Below are 23,427 nucleotides of genomic sequence, written 5' to 3'. Positions count from 1 at the left end.
GCCTATGATGTTCGAAAATACCACTAACAAAGTAAACAGCATTTGCATAATGGTAATGATTAAAGTTGCAATGAAACTGAAGTAGCGGCTCATTATTATTTAATATTGTGATTTACATCTAAGGATAGTGGATTATTGAAAAAGAAATATTTAGAGTGGGGACTTGGTTCTATGCATTGGTTGATTGGTTATTAATGGAACTGATATTGGCAAATATTTGAATAGGTATCAGCAACCCAGAACCCGAGGAATGCTAGCAGCTAGCATTCTGGAAATGTTCTCTCAAAGTTATGAATAAACGTTTAGAACCTTCAGCAATTCATATTGTTAATAACGTTCAGGTAATTCAGTCCTTTAATAATGTTCTCAAAACTTTAGCACATAAACCTTATTTATACATCGTTTATTAAATACTTTATGTCTAAAACGTTTCATTTTTTATGTTCTTACCTTTAAAGTGTTTTGAGAACATTCAAAAGTAACATTTTCAGAATGTTTGCAAAATTCTAAAATGGAATGTGCCAGAGAACATTCATAAATAACGTTGTCTGGGAACTTAATGAGCCATTTTTGTTAGCAGGAATACATCTTACAACTCAGATCAAAACAGCTGTAATAAACATATTCATGATGGTAGAAAAAAAACTGCAACTAGGATACTGAGTAAGTCCTAGAGACTCACTAAATAAATATTAGTCACAAATCGTAAGCCTACTACTAGTAATTAAAAAGTAGTTAAACATTTAATATACATCAGCAAGGTTTAAGGAATAAATGTCAAATCGGTTTGCCATAGACAGCCTGGTCACACGTGACATCATAATACCGCTATCTCAACAAAAAGCCACGAGTCGTGATAACACCTCCACATTTCAGAATATTCCCAATGAAGATGACGATTGCGATAATAATACATTTAACACCAATCCACCACCAGTTTAATTTAAGCAGGCCTCACTACAGCAAACTGAGGGAGAATAAAAAAGCACACGGTTACGTCACAGCGAGCGGAGATTTATAAACAAAAGCGCAGATACAAATGTAACAAAGTTGACACAAATATTCAGACGGGAAGTAAAGCGGCTCTGCGGCGTTTCTGTCGCTCTTACAGGCCTCTAGAAACACAGGAAACAAGCAGACCGCTCTTCAGCTAAACAATACACGAGCGCTTTCTCCACATCCACCTGTTAAGACCCTCATAACTTCATCACAACATGCGCAACGCGGGCGTCTCCTTACCTGACTCGCTTTGTGCAGCTGCTTCTTAAACCCCGCCACAGACATACTTCAAATAAGACGAAGCACGAAGGGAGATGAAAACAAAATGTTCAATGTTCGTAGAAATGCTGGTATATTCCTTTCAAAAGAGCACAGTAATCTGTATGTGAAACGCTTTTGGTTTATTTCAACGCTGCTGGAAGAAGATAGACCTGCATTTCGCGGTGGGTTTTTTTCCCCTCACTGACAAGTGCTGCTGGTCGGTTATGTTTGATCTAAGGATTGTGATTGGCCGAGAGCCGCATACGTCACGGCAGCATCTCGGAGAACCCCGTTACGAACAAAAACACAATATATTTCAGCGCTTGTCACAAATATAGGATTAACATTCAGCTGTGAAGCAAAGCAATCGCTCGTGCATCCATCCGGGATATATGTGGCTGCTCTCCAAAGCTTTCTTTAAAGCACTGATTCAGCGTCCGGATAAGAATGTAAATATTTGCGATTTTGTAAGGAACTGAGAGAAGTCAGCCGGATCTCTCTCTCCCTCTATGTGTGTGTGTGATTTGGTGTGATCGTGTATCCGCAGGGCATTGACAGCCATCTGCTGCCTCCTAGTGGCACTTCATGAACCGTACGAAGAGAACACAATGTGCTTGTGTGTGTAAATACAATGGTTAGGCTATTAATCAATAAACAGTCGAATGCATTATTATTATGTTTTTTCTCCTGAACAAAAATGTAACTATTTTTTTATGTTTGAAATGCCTGAATTAGACTTCTGTATAATTCTTATGATCTCTCTGCTTGAGTTACAGCAGCTCTGTTGGTGAATTTTTGTAGATCAAGCTAATTGTAAAATGTGCATCCCCAATATTTGTTGACTGAAATGACTACATCACTGGTTTGAGATTGTCGTTTTAATATTGGAAAGTGTTTGAGCTTTTTGTTTCAGTTTGTTTTGACCTTGAATATGTTTTTGAACAAACTAACTCCAAGGACAGTGTTGCATTTAGATTACATTTCAATACTGAGGCAGATTTGTATGGAAGCATATGGGTAGCATTATTCAATTCGGGATGTAATATGCAAAATGACAATGCAATTTGTAAAATGGCAATGCATTTCTGTATTTACATTTACATTTACCAATACATTTGTGCAACGTTTGGTGCAAAATGAAAATTAAAATTAAATGACATAATTTTAATTTGCCATTTCTTACACCAGTTTTAATATGTAAAATTAATATTAATTTTAACGCTTTATAAGTTGCAAAATTAAAATGAAAATGTATTACAGAAATGATCAGATATGTCTAACATGTTCAAGCAAAAACTGTGGCAAAATGATAATTCAAATGCTATTTTTCTTAATTGCATTAACACTCACAGCCAAAACACTTACGATTGCATGTTCATTCAGTGTCCCGCAATAAATGTAGCAAAATTCAAAGTGCACATTGAAAATGCATTCCGAGCCGATCACGTCTCCGCCCCCTCGAGCCACGTCAATCACTGCGTGAACAAGGTGGGGCTTGCAGAAGGTCAAGAGACTCAATACTCAAGAAGAGGATTCAAGAGAAAACATGGACAAGACAGTTGTTCCGTGTACGTTTTGATCATTTCGGTTTATGGCTTAAATATTTCATTCGCACTTGTGAGTGGAGCTGAAACACTGCTTTCATCTGATTGGTCGAATCGCTCCGCCTTCAGCTCGGTCTTTTTATTCTTTCAGGCAGAATAAGAGTCAGTGCCAGTGAAGCACTGTAATGTCTGAAACCACCGTTCACTGTTAATTAGCATAATATTTGAATCAGATGTAGCTGGGCACATAATTCGTGCTGCTGAGACCTGCAAATTATTTATAGGTTGTAGTATTGTATGAATATTATCCCACTGATAAATACAGTGCAAATAGTTCTCTCTCTTTGGATGAAAGTGAAGTGGAAATAAAAATCAATAATAGACTGAACAGTTCCATGTCTGTAACATTTACCACTCTCATCTTTTAAGTCACAAGGCACTAGGTATGTGTGTGTGTGTGACATTAATAAATAATTGTAAAAATGAATATGGTGGTTACATTTCTAAATAAAAATAGTAAAATTAGCTCAATGCTGCTAAGTGCTCCTGTAGCCTATCCCAGCCCTCTCGCGGCTGTAGACGGTAATGTTTTCTCTTGATTCTGAATAAATGCGATTTATAGTCCAGTGCGATTTATATATGTTTTTTTTCCTCGTCATGACGTATTTTTGGACTGATGCAACTTATACCGAAAAATACAGGTAACATTATTATTATTATTTATTATGAGAGTAATTGACACAGACTAGAACTTTAATGTTTCACCAAATTCAGCTCAGATCTTAAGACTCGTCTGACTTGTGTTGCTGTATAACTGGCCAGACTTACCATCCCAAAAAATCGTATTTAATTTTATTTCCTAAATTTAACTATATTTATTTCCACTTCACTCTTATCCAAAGAAACATAACTATTTACACTGTTTTTATCAGTGGGAGAATATTCATACAATACTACAACCTAGAAATAATTTGCAGGTCTCAGCAGCACGAATTATGTGCCCAGCTACATCTGATTCAAATATTATGCTAATTAACAGTGAACGGTGGTTTCAGACATTACAGTGCTTCACTGGCACTGACTCTTATTCTGCCTGAAAGAATAAAAAGACCGAGCTGAAGGCGGAACGATTCGACCAATCAGATGAAAGCAGTGTTTCAGCTCCACTCACAAGTGCGAATGAAATATTTAAGCCATAAACCGAAATGATCAAAACGTACACGGAACAACTGTCTTGTCCATGTTTTCTCTTGAATCCTCTTCTTGAGTATTGAGTCTCTTGACCTTCTGCAAGCCCCACCTTGTTCACGCAGTGATTGACGTGGCTCGAGGGGGCGGAGACGTGATCGGCTCGGAATGCATTTTCAATGTGCACTTTGAATTTTGCTACATTTATTGCGGGACACTGAATGAACATGCAATTGTAAGTGTTTTGACTGTGAGTGTTAATGCAATTAAGAAAAATAGCATTTGAATTATCATTTTGCCACAGTTTTTACTTGAACATGTTAGACATATCTGATCATTTCTGTAATACATTTTAATTTTCCTTTTGCAACTTATAAAGCGTTAAAATTAATATTAATTTTACATATTAAAACTGGTGTAAGAAATGGCAAATGAAAATTACGTCATTTAATTTTCATTTTGCACCAACCGTTGCACAAATGTATTGGTAAATGTAAATGTAAATACAGAAATGCATTGCTATTTTACATATTGCATTGTCATTTTGCATATTACATCCCGAATTGAATAATGCTACCCATATGCTTCCATAGATTTGGGCATTTGCTGTGAATTGTTTTCAGCTCTTCCACATTATTTGCAAACACACACACACATACATATATATATATATATATAGGCAGAGGGGTTCTGTTTTTCTGTTTGTTTTGAAAGAAATTAATTTTATTATCAAGGATACATTAAATTGATCAAGAGTGGCATTGAAGACATTTATAATGGTACAAAAGACTTGTTTCAAATAAAGGCTTTCTTTCAAGAAATCCTAAAAATAAAAAGTTTAAATGTCATTAACTGTTAGTTTTTTTTTATTGTAATTATATTTCATAAGATTGCTGAATTTATCAAATAAATGCACTCTTATAAGATACTTTTTTCAAAAAACATAAAAATCTTAGACCCATACCCCCCACCCCCCAAAAAAGGAAAAAGACTGAATATGAAACTCCACCACCTGCACAAGCTTGTTTGGATGGAGATGGACACTGTAGAAAAGACAAGAGAAAAGCTGTCTTAACAGGAGTGGCTTAACAAGAGGAATATAACAAATGTATCCAAATTCCTTGAAACATCTGTGACTCTTGATGCCTTGACCCCAGCCTCAGTCCATTCCTTGTGAAGTTCAATCAAATTCTTGAATCGATTTTGCTTGACAATCCTCATAAGGCTGCGGTTCTCTCGGTTGGTTGTGCATCTTTTTTCTTTCCACTCCACTTTCTGTTAACATGCTTGGATACAGCACTCTCTGAACAGCCAGATTCTTTGGCAATGAAAGTTTGTGGCTTGCCCTTCTTGTGAAGGGTGTCATTGATTGTCTTATGGACAGCTGTCAGATCAGCAGTCTTCCCCATGATTGTGAAGCTTAGTGAACCAAACTGAGGACCATTTTGAAGGCTCAGGAAACCTTTGCAGGTGTTTTGAGTTGATTAGCTGATTGGCATGTCATCATATCCTAATTTGCTGAGATAGTGAATTGGTAAATTGGTGGGTTTTTTGTTAAATGTGACCCAAAATCATCACAATTAAAAGAACAGAAGACTTAAACTACTTAAGTCTGTGAGCATTGAATGTATTTAATACATGAGTTTCACAATTTGAGATTAATTAATGAAATTTTCCACAACATTTTAATTTATTGAGATGCACCTGTACGTACTTACATTCAAGAAATATATTTCTGCTCTAAATATGGAAAGCAGGTTTGTTGTTGCAAACAACATTATTATCAAAACTCTTATAGCAATCCAATTGCCCTCAGACTCTGATCTATCTATACTGTATGTATCTATGTCTCTTTAAATGGTATTTAATTTTTGAAAAGGTGGCTTTTCACTTGTCGCTTCATATGTTCACCACTAGGTGTCTTATCTACTACTAATATTGTTCCCATATTCCTCAGCTCCCTTTAAAGTATGTTCCATCTTTTCAAGAAACTTTTAGCAGCTTATTCATTAATTTTTTTATTTGCACTTCATATTCAGTATTTGGGAAAGTTACTTTTAAAAGTAATGCATATTTTTTGTGGAATGTAATGTGTAAGTAATTAAGTTTCTTCTGTGTTACTTTTTCTCTTCTGGGCTGGATTTGCTTGTTTAGATCTTAATATAACATACAATTTATGCCAAATAATTTTTGGCAAATGTAAAAGCCCTTTCCTGAAACGAATAACCCTCAGGCTGAAAGGAATGCAAATTCACATCTGTACAGTAGAGGGCGCAGCTCGAACAAACCTTTTATCTGTGCTGCCAGTCTAGATCGCATTAAGAATATGAGACAGGAGAAGAAAGTTCAACACTAAAACACAAAGGTTATGTTTATCTAAAGTATTTTTTGCTTATTAATATGTTTGAATTTGACATTGGTTAATTAAGATGAAATTACATACATGTAGGATTTTTGAGTATTTAATTTTTATTTTCCACTGAATCTGTTTTTACTCTGAGATGAATAAATGCATTAAGTCTACAGTAAGGATCATGTTTACGCCTCTGCACTCACTTATACTTTCAGATATTGGTGGTGTCAGGCACTGAAAAACCAAACCATATAGTCACTAAAAATGTTAACAGTGAATATTCATCTTGTTGTAAGAGATTACTAAAAGGGATAGTTCACCTAGAAAATTAAAAGTCTTTCATCATGTCCTCGCCCTCATGTTGTTCCAAACCTGTATGAATTTCTTTTTTCTGTTAAACATAAAATAAGACATTTTGAGAAATATCTCAGCATTGTTTTTACATCCATCCAATGGAAGTGAATGGGTACCGGAACGGTTTGGCTTGCCAGCATTCTTAAAAATGTCTTCATTTGTATTCCTCAGAAGAAAGAAAGTCATACAGATTTGGAATAAATGAGGGTGAGTAAATAATGACAGAATTTTCATTTTTGGGTTAACTATCCCATATCCCTTTGAATTATAATGTGGATGGAAACACTGTCAGAATCCACAAGCAGTCCTGGGATTTCCAGTATGACTAAACCTATTCTGAACAACATTGCTGTTTTGATAAATGCACACGCATACATAAATACATACATACACATACTCATATTTACATATGATTTATATTAGATATAAATATATTACATATATTTCTTAAATAAATGTATGTCTGTATATTTATACAGATATAAACATTCACAGTACAAGTAATGTAAACACAAACTTTTTTTTAAGATGCAATTAATTGATTTGACAGCACTACTTTAAATACATAGTTTTTCTAATCAGTGACTTACAGTAAATAGTTTCATAATAGTTTTTCAATGGTTTTTAGTCAGTTAAGTTCCTCTTAACTTGAACGTACATCTTAATTTCTTTATATTATAATATTTTGAAATGCATTTGAAGAAAATGATCAGGTAAAATATGTCCAAAAGCAAAGCCAATTTAAAAAAATAAAAGTATGTTGACTGATGCATTCTTTATTTGTTCTTCTTATTTCTTTATTTGCTTCTGTTTATTTCTGCTTATCTTTGTAATATATATATATATATATATATATATATATATATATATATATATATATATATATATTTGAGTCTCACCTATCAGATAGGTCCTTCAAAGTATCTTGGAGAGGTGAGGTGTCCAAGTTACAACATCTAACTACTGGGGTGCCTCAGGGCTCAGTTCTTGGACCACTTCTCTTCTCTGTCTACATGGCATCATTAGGTTCTGTCATTCAGAAACATGGCTTTTCATACCACTGCTATGCTGATGACACTCAACTCTACCTCTCATTCCATCCTGATGATCCGACGATAGCTATTCGCATCTCAGCTTGTCTAACAGACATTTCTTTCTGGATGATGCACTTATATATCATTGCTCTTTTTGTTGTTTTTGATTGCTTCCACTGTCCTCATCTGTTAGTCGCTTTGGATAAAAGTGTCTGCTAAATGAATAAAAGTAAATGTAATGTTATACACAAGGAGTATTAAATTACAGTCTTAATAAGATTTATTATACATTAGTGAAACCATAAAAGTATTGATGATTCATTTAAAATTGACAATGATTAACACAAAGTGGTTTTATTAATCATTTTCTAAATGCATAATTTCTTGGGCCATTATACAAGACTTTAAGATCTATGATTTCACAATCAGTTTTTTTTCTTTAGTCATAAATGACATAAATTACATCTGGTAAAAGCTTCTGAAATAACTCTTGGATTATGAAAGACTGGTAAAATGAACTTTGCTCAAGCCAAACTAGAACACATTTCCCAACTAAACAACAGAATAACGTAAAGATGCTGTAAATATGCTGAAGGCAAAAAAAAAAAGACACTTTGTTTTTTTTTCAAATTATAATAATTTAGGCTAATAGTTTTCCTAAATGTAGAAAACACTGCAAATGAGCAAGCATAACAGTCTCTGACTCAGACTTCACTGTTACACAACATTTACGAGTTCTGGAAAATGTTGGCGTTCACCGTGTTTCGTCACACACTACGTGTTATTGACTGCAGAGCTGGATTGACCAATGAGTGAATGCATGATGGTTTGGTTAACTGTTTCAGCACTTTTTGATCTCACGTTTCCAGTGGGTGGTGGTCATATGATCTTCAATATTCTGTTACAGCTGGATTGCATTCAGTTCCTCGTATGGAGTTCAGTTCATTATAATTTCACAATAGAAGTGCCAGTGCCATGTGGCCTCTATATATATAGGCCATTAATAGAAAAAAATAGATTTACTGACGTAAGTGTATCATGAGTGTATTTAGTGACATATAGTTATTCGTCAAATATGAAATCAGAGTTTTTTTCAAGATCATGTTGCACAATAGCCACACCCAAACCCTGTAATCCAATGAACATGAGTCAGCGAAATGCTCCAGATACTCCTAGGTGTAGCACTTATTGAATTCAAACCTCCTATTACATATCCCACTGATACGCACAAGGACGATGAGTCTAGACGTTCTTCCTTCCCCTGTATTTTAAAAAGGACTGCAATTTTTGGTCATTTTAAGGCCCAGCGAGTCCAAGGCATGTCATTAATGCTTCTCAAATATAGGCTGTACCTATGCTAGCTTAAAGGAAACCCCTAATTATTGTATAGACACTTCAGAAGACTTTTTTGGACTTATCTTGTGGCTGATATTGGAGATCTGAATCCAAATGTTGATCTGAGGGTTTTATAGACAAGAAGAGTAACAGCTAAGGAAGTTGTACTATTTTAAGGATGTAATACAATATGAGAGGATTATTTTTTTTATTTTATTTTTTAAAGTGATTATAAGTGTTTAATCTGTAAACCAATTATAGTGAGATTAGTGAATTAAAAAATGTGAATAGTGACCTTTTAAAAACTTATTTTTAAAAAAATAGTGCCTTGACCCTCTATGAAGTTTGATTTTGAGTTATTTTTAGAGACTTTTGTAATAATTTATTATATTATACTATATTATATTATATATGCTAATATAATTTTTTTGAATTGTTCTTATATTTGTTTATGTCAGCGTGACATGATCCTTCAGAAATCATTACTATGGTGATTTATGTTGAAAAGTTGTTTTGCTTAATTAATTAATCAATTAATTAATTGGAACCAGCGATACTTTTTTTCAGGATTATTTGATGAATAAAATTTTAAAGAACATTGACCTTATTGAATAAAAGCAATAATTTATTTTAAAGGGGGGGAGAGATACTGACCCCAAATTTTAGAATGGTTGTGTGTATTGTTACAAAAGATTTCTAATTAGAAGAAATGGCGGGGGTTTTAATTATTTATTTATTTTTGTTTGTTTGTTTTTTCACTTGTTGTGTCGTCTTCATCTCGGGGCGGATGCTCCGTGCGTGACGCGTCATGCGCACAAATAGTCCAGCAGCGCAGGGCACGAGCTCATAATCATCGCAGCCACGAGGACAGACGGACGGTTACCTGCTTCAACAGTGCTTGAACGGCAACCCATCTTCTGTCTTTTCGCCTTTTGCATCAATCCGTCAACTTCTTTGATTCCATTCGTTTTGTTTTCGGTCAAAATCGAACATTTGATTTAAAGACGCTTGCTTTAAAACAGTTCTACGCGAACCAGCGTCGTTGACCATCTGTGCTAACAACACCAGAAAAGCCTTAAAACCGATCTTAAGGTAAGTTTTCCATCTGAATCTATGCTTTTACTCAAATACTCACTTCAACTCGTATGTTTTTGTTTAGATCGTTGGATAACACGGCTGCATAGAGACGGCGGCGTCCATCACTAGCGAAGATTATATAAGGGCGCCATCTTTGTTGTTTTTTTTTATCGATCAAAATAATGTTAAGACCTGCTTCCCGGATAAAATAAAACCACGAATTTGCTTCGTTTGCAAAATTATGTAACGTTATTTGGATAGATGACTTAGGAAGGTCACAATGTTCTCAAATGCCCTCCACGTCACTGACTTTTTTTTTTTTTTACTTTACAATATTTTTTTAACGGATAACGTAATAGTTATTTATTATCATAACTTTATCGCCTAATTATTTTTTTAAGCGAGATTACACCGCTATCCCAAAAGAAAGTGGATGGGGACTGACGCTTACGAGCTCCGAAAGACATGAAAAGCAACAATAATAACGTTATACTCGACGATTTATAGAAGTTACATTGTTTCTCGTCTCTTGTAATCATTCGGTATCGTTGATTACTGTATGTGTTCTTCTCAACAACACTGCATGTATCCTTTCTCCCCGAAAACAATGTTTGAAAAGGCATTGGTCTTTTTCGTAAAAAACAGGGACGTTTTCTTTTTTTATTCCAACGTATAGTTTCGTCCATTTAGTGGTTGTTCTTGGCGTGCTTATTAGACCGGTACCTCACAATCTTTTGTGTCCTCTCTTCCAGAAACATGAGCTCTCAGGTGAGACAGAACTTCGAGGAGGCCTGCGAAGCGGCCATCAACCGTCAGATCAACATGGAGCTGTATGCATCCTACGTCTACCTTTCCATGGTGAGAGTCCAAGGCCATTACAACATACTACACCCATTCTGTTCCCATTTAGTCAAATCTAGTGTTCTAGGTGAAAGCGCATTGAGTTCAGTATTTAAATGAACTTCGTTTAGTTAATGATCCATTTTGTTTATTACCTTGTAACTTTTTTTGTGTTTCTCTCATGCAGTCGTACTACTTTGACCGAGATGATCAGGCCCTACACAACTTTGCGAAGTTTTTCCACCATCAGTCCCACGAAGAGCACGAACACGCTGAGAAACTGATGAAGTTTCAGAACCAGAGGGGAGGGAGGATCTTTCTGCAGGATGTGAAGGTACATCTATAGTGTGTGTTCACGTGATAGCGTTACGGTTCGGCAGGACAAGGCAAGGACCCAGAGATAGAGAGGACAGTGTTTGGGTGGGGCTCTTATCTTTTAGCAACACTGACCATAAACTTCAACTGACAGTCAGCACGTTTATTAAGCGTCTCTATTATAGTGAAATGTTAAAGCACGTAACTGGAGGCCATGAATGCTTTTATTATCGTGTGACCAGTATAGATTTTGCAAGAACATTTAATATTTGCACGAGTTTAAGGAATAGTTTACCAGTAAGTTGGAAATGGAAAAAATTGTTAGTTGAAGTGAAATACTTTTGGGAAGTTGGCATGTGATTGTGACTAGTCAGATGCCAAGCCATAAAAAAAATTCTTATTATTTTACCTACTGTTTAATTTCTAGGACTGCAACTAACAGTTCTTTTAGGAATGAACTCATTTGTTGATTTGTTTCTTTAAAAATAATAATATGGTTTTAATCCATTGAATAATTTTAATTTATAATGCGATGCCCAGTGTTCTCCGATCAATAGGTAATTAAGGCAATTATTCAAAGGAATTCAAATTTAAAACTGATAGTTTACAAATTTAAAAAATATATAAACAATAAAGAAAAGAAAATGCACAGACTAAATTAGCTGGTACAAGGTAGAAGGAACATCTATCTATCTATCTACACACATATATTACAGACTACCTTATAATTGTATTTACTTCAAATGCTCTCAAATAGTTTTTGTTACATGTAGAATTTTAAATCTACATTTAATGTCTTACAACCTGTATTTCAGAAAATAATTATTCCAAAGTATTGCGTTCTTGCACTAACAGAGGTCTGCTTGTTTCCTTTAAGCGAAGTGGAAATACTTTTGTGACCTTGACATTTACAAATAACGATACAACTTTAAAATCTAAGTTATGTGCTGAGGAAATGCATCTCAGATGCATCTGTCATTACACATGACCGGGAAGGAACCACATTTGTGGTTTCAAAAATTGTCTCCATAAGAAATGGTGTTAAGACCTACAATACCTATTGTACCTTCTGTATTCATTCAGATTTAACCTAAAATTTATTAGGATTTATAAAGGGATGTTTTTAGGCATATGCCATGTTTTTATTTGCATATCATTACTTGCTCACCAGTGGATTCTCTGCAGTGAATGGGTGCCGTCAGAATCTAAATCCAAACAGCTGATTTAGAAACAACACAATCCACTCCAGTCCATCAATTCATGTTTTTTTTTTTTTTTGTGTGCGTTTTAGTTTCCATATAAATTATTAGTCCTTGATCCGTAATATTTATTTATCAAGTGAAAGTCATCTTGTCTGAATCCGGAGAGAAATATGTACACACAAAACACAGTTTAGAAGCAAGAACAGTTTTCCAAAAAAAAAAAAAAAATACAAATGTCAGTGAATTTTGATGTGAGGGCAATAGGGGGTGGACTGGAAGAAGCCTTATAAACTTTTGTGTTTGACAGAAACCGGAGAAGGACGAGTGGGGAAGTGGTTTGGAAGCTCTGGAATGCGCCCTGCAGCTGGAGAAGAGCGTCAATCACTCCCTCCTGGAGCTGCATAAGCTGTCCTCCCAGCACAACGACCCTCACGTGAGTCTGCAGCTACTGATACCAACGCTACTAAACCCTCTTATTCCAGACAAAAAATTCCAAACACACTCTTTGTTTCTTACAGATGTGTGATTTCATTGAGACGCACTACTTGGACGAGCAGGTGAAGTCCATCAAAGAACTGGGCGACTGGGTGACCAACCTGCGCCGTATGGGCGCCCCCCAGAATGGCATGGCCGAGTACTTGTTTGACAAACTCACACTTGGCAAAGAGAGCAGCTAAATACTCCATCTTTTCCTTCGCTGATTAGTTTTGCTATATGAGTGTTTATTTCCCTATATGCCAACGGACACTATTTTATGTTGTTTGACTGACTGGTCAACCTGTTTGTCCACTTATTTAAACCTCTTAACATGTTTGACTCTGTTTAAAGTCGCAGTTCTCATAAGCCATAGCACTCTATATCTCTAGCTCGTTCAAGATTTGACCTGCCTGCATGTGACGTGTGATTTGTCAATTAAATTATGCTCCAAACCAATAAAATAAAAACCTCTGGGATCTGAACTTGTCTCATGGCTCATTTATTGTTTCCAGACTATGTCTGAGCTTTCAAAAAGGGGTTGTTTAGGGGTTTCTGTGTCTTCAGCTTTAATCCATGTCTCAGTCAAGCCCAAGAGACTGAGTAGCAGGGGCTGGAATAAAGTCCACTTTGTTGACCGCTGACAATTCCAGAGGCAACATGAATATAATGGAAGCACATTTTATTATTAAACCAGTTATATTACAATAAAACAATGTAGGATGAGCCTGTTGAAGATTCCTGTTTCGGTGTCTTGCTGTCACAACCAGTGGTGAAAGTGTTACTATTTCAGCCAGACCAGGTGTTTAGTATCTTTAAACATTAAATATTTCATGAGAACTAGGTGTATAACCCTGACTATCAGTATTTACACTTCCTCTTCTAAAAACTGTCATTGATATGAAAGACAATAATAATATATGATCCTAAATATGACAGTAGCGTTGATCTGTATATAACAGATGCACCAGACATCTAGCTCATATGTGGAAAACATAATGTTCACTGTGTACGTCCATTGATAATCTAATAGATTAATTGTTTCAAATGGTTAATTGTAAATGTGAACACATAATTGCTCATTTCCGACTTGTACTGGTCAGTGGTTATTTATCCAGAAACTCATATCATCATGAATCTAAGGAACAAGGAAGTCCAAGACTAAACATGACTTAATAATGACTGTAATCTTTTTAGACTGTCAACAAAACAGATACGAGGAAGTCAGTGTTAGTATGTGAAACATGAATTACTTTAATCCATGACACCTGTTGTGCTTGTCGAGAACATAGTTCTTTCAAATAAACCTGAACATCTGGTATGCTGAAGAAAAACTGCATGTCATCGTGAGCACTGCTTTGTTACACTATATGATATATAAGAAATATTTCAGTATAAATATTTACTTAATAGATGTACATATAAATATATTATTAAAGCGGTAATTTTTTCAGATTAGTTGTGTTGTTTTTCTTGTTTCATGTGTCACAATTATGATCAATCTACAGGTTATGTAGTGCTTTAACACATCCTAAAGTTGGCATTTTCAGAGTTTATCCAGTCAACTGGGTTTAAATGTCAGCAGTTTCTGTCGGGACGAAAGTAACAATAGTTACTTTTGTCCCACTGCAGTGACCAGAAGTATTTATTTTGTTCCGGTGCATGCTATATTGTGAATTTCAGTGTCATGCATCATTTATTAAACATGTTTATGTCATATTATACCAAAATATTATGTCAAGAGAAGAGTGAGGGTCAGAAAGACAGACAGAGGTCTGGTTTTATCCAGATGTTTATAAGAGGGTGGTTCTGGACATAGAGGAACATCACTCTCTGGGCAGCTGCTACGTCACATTTACCTTAGTTTTAGCCATACCTTAGCTTTTACACATCCACCTATGAATTTGCAGTGTTTCTAAATTCATATTTTGAATTTATGCATAAAAACAAATGGATGGAAACATGAATTGGCCTACTGTTACATTGTGTAGAATTTATATTATGCTAATGTAATGAAATGTTATATTGTCCATTCTGTTTAATTCTTTACATAAAAATAAATTAAAATTTCCCCCAATTTTTTTTTTAAACAATTCAAGTTTGTACAGTCTGATTTTGAGACATTTGATGAATCTTAAAATGAAAATATGATTTTTTTTTTGCATAAATAAAAAACTGAATATGTTTGCAGTAACATATTAACAACATCATAGTCAGGTATACTTAATAAAAATAAGAGTAACAGAAAACAAATCTAGCTTATATTGTTGTGTTACTTTCGTCCCAACTGACGGGGTCGAAGGTAACAATGTGCAACTTATGTTCAAAGTGAAATTATACCTACTGAAGTCTTTCTACATTTCTACAAAATATATACACAAACACACACACACAGTGGCTATAGAAAATAAGATCTAAGGGATAAAGTTGTGGACAGGAACAAGTTAGAAGATGGATACAAAAACCTTTCAAAGACTTTAAAAAATGCCTAGAAGAACAGTGAAGTCTATTATTAAGAAGTGGAAGTGGGTATTTGGCACAACACAGAGCCTCCCTGGATCAGATTCAGGACATCACTCCAAACTGAATGTAATAGCCAGAGGAAACCGATCAGAGAGGAAGACCAAGAGGCCTACAGTAACTCTGAAGCAGCCACAGGAATTTATGACAAAGAGTGGTCATTGTGTGCATGTGACAACAATATCCCAAATTCTCCACAAATGTGGCTCGTTTGGGAGGGTGGCAAGAAAAAAATCCACTCCTCAAGAAAGGCCACATGCAGTCAGACTGAACTTTGGCAAAACACATCTTGAAGATTCTGAGAAAGAGTAAAAATATTTAATGAATTATTTGGCCTCAACACCAAACGATAGGTCTGGTGGAAATCCAGTGGAATGACCTGAAGACTGCAGTCCACAACCATCGCCATCAAACTGAACTGAACTGAGCAGTTCTGCAAAGAAGAGACACAAATCCCAGCAGACTAAAGACTGAAATTAAAGCAAAGGGTGGTTTAAGAAACAAGGGGTAGATCCTTTTTCAAACTCAGTGATTCTGTTTTATTTATTTATTATGTTGGCGTTTTATCTTTCACTTAGATCTTAAAAGTTGCACTGAATAAATAGAGCTGGATAAAACAAAAACTGTGTCCATCTTCATTTCAGGCTGCAAAGCAAAAAGATTTGATTATTTTGAAGGGGGATTGTATTTCTACTCTCTCTCTCTCTTACAGTATTTTAAGGCCATATCAGCAGGGAATGCTAGATTAAACTTAACAAATAGTAATATTTTGAATCATAAAATGGGATTTATCAATTTTATAAATACACTACCATTCATTTAACAAGGATGCATTATAAAGATCAAAATTGACAGTAAAGATAAAATATTTTTATTACAAAACTTTCTATTCATCATAAAAAATGATGTAATGTTCTTGGTCAGATAGTTCTTGTTTGGGAAGACCTCTTTTGTGCAATATTCTCATTTTTATTTCTGTTGTAACTGGAAATTAAACACGTGACTTGTGTGCCAGAGCGTGCAAGGGTCAGAATTTGCAGCTATGCACTGATTTATTGTCTCTTAAAACAATCTTCTCATCTGGAATTTCCGAATGACCTCTACTTGCTCTGATGATTCAGTTCCCATTAGAGATGGAAGTGAAAACAGTATAAGAAGTGAAACTGAAATGATTTGCATGCATTTAAAATATCAGCATAAGTCAGAAAATAAAATAATTATATATGAATATTTATTTGATCTACAATCTTTTATATATACTATATGTTTTATATAACTTTTATACTATTATATAAACAAACACACACACATACACACACTGTATACTGTACTGTATACTGTACATACATTCATCACAAAAAAAATTATATATATATTATATATATTAGTGATGTATGTATGTATGTATTAGTGATAAACCAATGCATAAAATGCACTGAGTTTTTAAATTAAAATGTGTACTCTTTATAAGATAAAAATGCTCGGATTTTACACCACAAAACAGATTATTTTCTGCCATGCTATATTTTCATTTGAGTGTGTATAATTATTATTGATGCATTTTGATAGCCTGAATGCACTGTAAGTCGCTTTGGATAAAAGCTTCTGCTAAATGCATAAATTTAATTTAATTTATTTTGTTTCAGTGTCACTGATAAACTATTATATATATATATACAATATATATATAGTGATATAGTTTTTTTTGGGGGGGGGGGGGGGATTACGTATATGATTTATTAATTAATTTATCTATTTTTTGTTTATTAAGGTATAGTTATTTTAAAAACTTCAAATTAAACTAGCTGAATACAAAATGCTTCATTTTATTTTATTTCAAGTAACATTTTTTTTTATGTTTTTTGTTTGACACAATGTTATAAAAAATATAAACACCATGTTTCACAAATCTTGGTTTTTCCCAGAAACAGTTATGCAACTCAGGACTAACAGGACCAAATTAGTCTGATTTTCATAAAGCAATCTGTCATATCTCTGTTGGGAAATCCGTGTCCAGCCCAGTCCGAGCCTTATAAAATGTGAAGACCTGATGTGTCTGAACTGAGAGAACCTGAGAGGTAAGTGACTGACTAAACTAACCGCTTTCTTAATGCGAAACGTGTTAAGTTATCGATGGTTGTCTGTCTATGCACAGAGATCATACTTTATCTACAGAGATTTTTTAAGGTTTACTGTTTGTGACATGGTTAATATTTCAACTTGCTAACTTGTATATTTTCATATATTCAGCTCTGTAATCATGAAGCTTATTCTTGCTGTGCTGGTGCTGGCGCTGGTGTTGGTGGTCGGGACCCAGGCTCAATGGCACCGCTACCCAGGACAAGCCATTGGAGGTTGCTTATTTTTCCTTTTCATCTGCATTTACTCTTAAGCATGCACTCCGTTGAATCAGTTCGCCGGCAGATTTTTACCACTTTCACTGTGTTTTGCAGGTGCAAAGGACATGTTGCGTGCTTACCAAGACATGAGGAAGGCCAACTGGAGGGGCGCAGACAAGTATTTCCATGCACGTGGGAACTATGATGCTGCAAGAAGGGGCCCTGGAGGCAAATGGGCAGCCAGAGTAATCAGGTTCGTCATCGCTGGCAGATCTGACATGATTTTATTCCTTAGAAGCTAATGTGAGCACTTAAACCGAGCAAGAAAGATTGCTCTCTTGCACTGTATAATGTGCTACATTTTTGAGAGAAACTTTGAATTGTAGTATTATTATCTAATGTTAATGTTTACATTTTAAGTGGGTGAAAATGGCATTAAATCACTGTTCTGATGTGTGCAGTGATGGAAGAGAGGCTCTGCAGGGACTCTCTCGCCGCGGTAATTCAGATGCTGCAGCAGACCAGGCCGCCAACCGCTGGGGACGTAATGGTGGTAACCCCAACCGCTACAGACCCAAGGGCCTTCCCAGAAAGTACTGAAAAGAAGAGCGTCAGTGCAACAGAAAATGAGTGAAATCATTTAGCTCTAAAACTGCTTGATTCAATTTTGCATAAAACAATTTCACTCTTTTTTTTTTTTATCTTGACAGTTATCTTTCATTAAATCTACATTTATCACCCCAAAAAAATGCAAGCTTTACGTTTTAGCACCATTTAGTCTATGTAACACACACTCTGGTCTGAATAAAGGAAGCAAGCTCATTTGTAGTTTGAGTGTCTGTTGTCATTACGTCACTGTTTACTGTATGTTGGAGCGCCTCCAGCTGCTCATTCAAGCACATTGTCTGTATCTACCAACATCTTTGTCTGATTTTGTTTTAAACGTTCGTCTTGACAATTAAACGATTAAATCTTCATTTATTACATCAAAATATAGTATTTTATGTTACATTTATTTGATTTACATTAGAGTAAAATAAAGGTGTTAGCCACATTTAATAAAAAAAAATTTGCTCGAAAAATATAAACTAAATTTCTCATAATACAGACTTAAATCCAAACTGTGGCAATGTCTCCAAGACACTTGAAAAATGCTTCATGCAAAGCTATTATGTGCTACAAAAGCTGGTTTAAAAGCAAATTGTGAATTGATTTAGTTTAGCAGTTAATTGATCAAATCAATTTGTGCCATTATTTTTTAAGCATAGCCTACTCACTTTACAGCATATTTACACAAGCGCCTATAACTGTAACTTTTCACAGTCAGTAGCCTTCTGTAGCTTCGTAGGTAAGTTTCTTCAAGCACCTTGGAGACGTAATAAACGGCTTTAAACCATTTTGTTCTTTTTTTTGTAAAAATACCTATTATCTAAGAATTTTGCACAGTACTTATAACATACATACACACACAATAATCATTTCAGAGTTTTTGCGGATGTTTGTTCCTCCAGATGTTAGAAGTTGTTCTTGCAGTGAGGGCTGAATCATCTCAGTCAGGACATGGAAACTCCAGATTTAGCCAACTCTTGCAAAACCAGTGTGTTTATACACCAAAGCCCTCAGCACTCTCACTTACACTTAGATACTTGGATAAAGGCAGTGTCACTAGCAACACCGAGATCATGGGTTTGATTCCAAGGGAGAGCATGACTCGATAAAACGCCTAAACTTGAAGTTGATTCAGATAAATGTGTCTGCCAAATGCATTAACAATTAATTACTAATAGTTTCAGGCATAAACTTCGGTTATGTAATGATTTGTATAGATAAAAAAAAACTATAAATAACGGTCTATCCACATAATCATGGCTGTCTTAAGACATCCCAATTTCCCAGAAACAGTTGTGCAACAGGGTAATCACTCAGGAGAAACATAATATTTATAGTACAGCATAACTGAGAAACTCCGCTTCCAAGCTCTTAAATGAGCAATGAATAAAGCTTTGGAAAAACCTGACTCGGCCTGACTCAAAGACACAAGACAATGTCTCAACATCAGTGTGGATTGATTTGTTTTAGTTTTTTTTTTTTTCAAACACAGCTTTGTTTCTCAATATGTTCGATTCTACAGTCATGAAGCTTTTGGCCACTGATATTTAGCAAAATGTGTGCATTTACTTACAACTGATTTTGGGCCTTCAACCAACACTTCCGTTATATTAATGAACGCATACAGACAGAAAATGAGTGGCATCAACACAGCGGTGAAAACAATGCACAATGTCTTATCTGACAAAAAGTGGTTTGGAACTTAATTTTGTTCCATCAACAATAACGGGTCGTTACGAACAGTACACCTACATTTTCATTCCCCAAACAAAGAATTGAAACATCCATAAGAGTGTCTCCAGATAATTAAAGCTCTGCAATTTTCAGATTACATGGAGAAAGGGAAGTATTAGAAAAGCTCAATCCAATTCCACATTATAAACCTCATTTGAACTTTCTGAAATGACCAAGCAAGCAGAAATCTTTTTGTGATCAACTTTATTTTGGTCCCGAGCAGACAGATTAGTCGAAGAGTCCGAATCCCATGTCATCTTCGGATTCTTCAGACTCCTCTTTCTTCTCTTCTTTCTTCTCCTCCGCTGCAGGGAGAATAGGAATAAAGACATTAACATTACAGGATCTACAGGAAACCAATCAACAGTTCACAATCATCGGTCCGTAACAAAAACATAAGACAATAAGGTCATTTTAAACAGTCACAGCATGCTACATTTCCTCCCAAAATATGTACCGTATTTTTCGGACTACAAGTCGCATCAGTCCAAAAATATGTAATGAGGAAAAGAACATATACAAGTCGCATTCATTTAGAACCAAGAAAAAACATTACCGTCTCCACCCAGAACATTGGTTCATGGCAAATTAATAGATAAAAAAAGTCGCACCTGACTATAAGTCGCAAGACCAGCCAAACTATGAAATAAAAGTGCGACTTAGTTCGGAAAATACAGTAGTTCACTAAGGTTTATGTACTTGCCCATACATTTGATTGAAATGATGGCTGGCTGAAAATCTGACGTTTTAAGAGCAAATACATATAGACTGAAAAGCCTGAACTGTATTATCCATCTCTATTAAGTTCCTATCACACTGCACATTGGACCGGGAAAAATGCCAGAACATTGCTGGGTCACCTTCTGTGTGAATGCAAACATGTCCCGGGATTGATCCCAGGTTGGGGACCTAGTAACATTGCCGGGTTCAGTCCCGGAACGAGCGCTGTGTGAACGAAAGCCAGAACTAATGGCGTAAAGGCCGTATCGGAGTGATGACATGTTATCATCCGACTCTTTTAACAGGTGTTTTGAAGGCAGATCAACATTTGCGACGAAAAAAAATGTGCAAACTAATGAAGCAGAGATCATTTAGTTCCTCCCTTTCCATGCTGAGATCGTTCACCAGCTTAAGTGAGAGTTAATGTGCCTAGTGTTTTCGACTCGTACATTACACGTCACACCCTGATGTCAAGTGTCGTTACACGACCTTTACGGGTTGTGTGAAAGCATGCACATATTTCCAGGTAATCACTGGCATTGTGAAAGTGCAAAATCTAGCGACCCGGGAACAACTGCCGAAACACATTACCAGTGTATTTTCCGGAATCGCAGTGTGAAAGGGGCTTTAGAGAGTCAGTGAGAGACATAAGGAAGAAGACACTGACCTGCAGGGGCGGCAGCAGATCCTCCAGCGGACGGGGCAGCAGCGCTGGATGCAGCTACAGCTCCACCGGACGGCACGCTGGCCAGCTTACTGAAACCTGTCAGACACCCACAAACAGACGCTGAGACATGCTCACACTCCTAAAAAAAAATCTCTTTTCAAAACCACCAAATTAAACCACAGTTCTGCACAGAGAAAAACTAATTACACAGCATAAGACCCAAATCATCATACTCTGTAGAAACATCGGTTTGCTAAAACAGTTTAAGACAAATAGAGATGATTTAGTACATTTAAGAAAAATTTTCAATTAATTAAATGTGTTACTTGCCATTTATCTGTAAATTATTTGTAAAATTGACTAGCAAATTCTAAGTGAAAAACATTTCAAAGTAAATCCTAGACAAAATTGAATTCGGTGCAGCACAAATTACAAACTTAACGCTGCTTTTAAAAACCAACATGCACTTAAACAAAACAGACCACTGAAGAACGTTTCACAAGAAAATACCTATTCATTTTTTACGAAATTTCACATTTAACTCAATGCAGCGCTTACGGTTCCTTTCTTTGTGGAGTTTATTAGCAGTTTCTGAGTGAAAATATTTTTTACACCGGATCGGATAAACCGTGACAAGCTTACATCCTCAAGGCTTCCCTTAAGTTACATGTGGAACCATTAGGTTACCGAGCTTACCTTGGGCAATCACTTCCTCCAAATTTTTGCCATTGAGCTCAGACACAACCTACAAACACAAAGTCAATGTTAACGAAAGGCACATAACAGACATAACAGTCCCTCACAAGCACACATTGCTCCTGGGTGTTCATGCACAGAGTACCTTGCTCATCCGGGTGTCATCGGCCTCGATGCCCACGCTGTCCAGGATCTTCTTGATGTCTCCTGTGCTCGGGCTGTCTTTGCCTCCGAGGGCTGAGAGCAGGTAAGCAGCGACGTAACGCATCCTACAACAGAGAAAGAGAAATGAATGGATCCAAGATGTAGGAAACACTGGCAGTTTAACGTTACAGAAATACTTACACCTGAGTGTCCCAGTGACATTAGCAAATAATACTGCTAAATCTAAAATAACATCAATTCCACACATTTATTCAAATTACTTAACTTTTTTTTCAAATAAAGAATACGCATCATAAATAACACAAAAAACTTCGAACTACTTGCTATTTATTTATAAAAAGAGCAAGAGGGGAGTTTAGGGTTCTGAGGCTAAAACAACTATGGCACATTTTACTAATAACTGAGAGCTAAGCCACATGGCTAACTGCGCTAGCGGGCTGTGTGCCGATAACATTAAATCAATCTGAGCTTCTGTATTACATCAGTCTCGCAAACGGAGATTCGAGGGACTTTGTCGTTTCAAATACATGCATCATTTGCTCATTCGACGTTTGTGTGTGTTTGTTAAATCATTGTTTTTTGTCACTCACTTTGCGGAGATAGAGAGTCTCGCGTGTTCACTAGCGGGCTCGTGCAGGCAGAAAGGAAGTGGAGAGGTGGTGAAAACCGGAAATACGACAGACTCGAGAGCGTCACCGACGAGGAGCGAATCGAAAGGCTGAAAAGCACGTCAATCACGAGGGTGAGGGAGGAGTCTCGTCTTTTCCCCCCACTGATTTGAATTGGATATTAATAATATAAATAAATTCCGCGCAGTTTTATACCATATATTACGACGAAAAAATTTAATAAAAAAGAGAAAAAAAGAAAAAAAAGTATTGTATTTTTGTACTCAATCAAATAATAGATCAGTGGGCCCAGTGGACATTACATAAAAGTCGTAATTAGCCAAAAAATGTTTGATACATTTTTTTTATATAAAATGTTATATTTATTAAAAT

At 35.7% G+C, this 23,427-nt stretch overlaps 4 protein-coding genes across 8 annotated transcripts in view; 2 read left to right on the top strand and 2 right to left on the bottom strand.

The window, feature by feature from the left end:
• Positions 1–1,768, bottom strand: part of LOC128017364 (endophilin-A3) — a 28,195-nt gene extending 26,427 nt beyond the window's left edge. For 2 of the 3 annotated variants that reach the window (XM_052602727.1, XM_052602728.1), the window contains exon 1: positions 1,240–1,768. In XM_052602727.1, coding sequence (XP_052458687.1) covers positions 1,240–1,284 — 45 coding nt within the window. In that variant the 5' untranslated portion in view covers positions 1,285–1,768. The remainder of the gene's footprint in view (positions 1–1,239) is intronic. The other variant, XM_052602726.1, reaches the window with a different exon arrangement.
• LOC128017369 (ferritin, heavy subunit-like) overlaps positions 1–13,461 on the top strand; it is a 346,688-nt gene extending 333,227 nt beyond the window's left edge. For 2 of the 3 annotated variants that reach the window (XM_052602734.1, XM_052602733.1), the window contains exons 2-5: positions 10,896–11,003; positions 11,173–11,319; positions 12,810–12,935; positions 13,021–13,461. In XM_052602734.1, coding sequence (XP_052458694.1) covers positions 10,902–11,003; positions 11,173–11,319; positions 12,810–12,935; positions 13,021–13,179 — 534 coding nt within the window. In that variant the 5' untranslated portion in view covers positions 10,896–10,901 and the 3' untranslated portion in view covers positions 13,180–13,461. Of the gene's footprint in view, positions 1–9,867; positions 10,161–10,895; positions 11,004–11,172; positions 11,320–12,809; positions 12,936–13,020 lie in introns of those variants that run through there. The other variant, XM_052602732.1, reaches the window with a different exon arrangement.
• Positions 13,462–17,682: 4,221 nt separating this feature from the next.
• saa (serum amyloid A) lies at positions 17,683–18,663 on the top strand. Its single transcript, XM_052602736.1, has 3 exons — positions 17,683–17,850; positions 17,950–18,088; positions 18,297–18,663. The coding sequence occupies exons 1-3, from the start codon at positions 17,757–17,759 to the stop codon at positions 18,433–18,435; spliced, it is 372 nt and encodes a 123-aa protein (XP_052458696.1). The 5' UTR covers positions 17,683–17,756; the 3' UTR covers positions 18,436–18,663.
• A 1,702-nt stretch (positions 18,664–20,365) lies between these two features.
• LOC128017372 (60S acidic ribosomal protein P2) lies at positions 20,366–23,180 on the bottom strand. The gene is made up of 5 exons (XM_052602738.1): positions 23,017–23,180; positions 22,407–22,530; positions 22,262–22,310; positions 21,566–21,661; positions 20,366–20,483 (listed from the first exon to the last, which is right to left on the bottom strand). Exons 2-5 carry the CDS (start codon positions 22,527–22,529, stop codon positions 20,407–20,409), a joined length of 345 nt encoding a protein of 114 aa, XP_052458698.1. The 5' UTR covers position 22,530; positions 23,017–23,180; the 3' UTR covers positions 20,366–20,406.
• Positions 23,181–23,427: the final 247 nt, after the last annotated feature.

This window comes from Carassius gibelio, chromosome A7, assembly GCF_023724105.1.
Source record: "Carassius gibelio isolate Cgi1373 ecotype wild population from Czech Republic chromosome A7, carGib1.2-hapl.c, whole genome shotgun sequence".
NCBI lineage: Eukaryota > Metazoa > Chordata > Actinopteri > Cypriniformes > Cyprinidae > Carassius > Carassius gibelio.
Note: the sequence above shows the minus strand (reverse complement) of the source record. Positions and strands in the feature narration are given on the sequence as shown.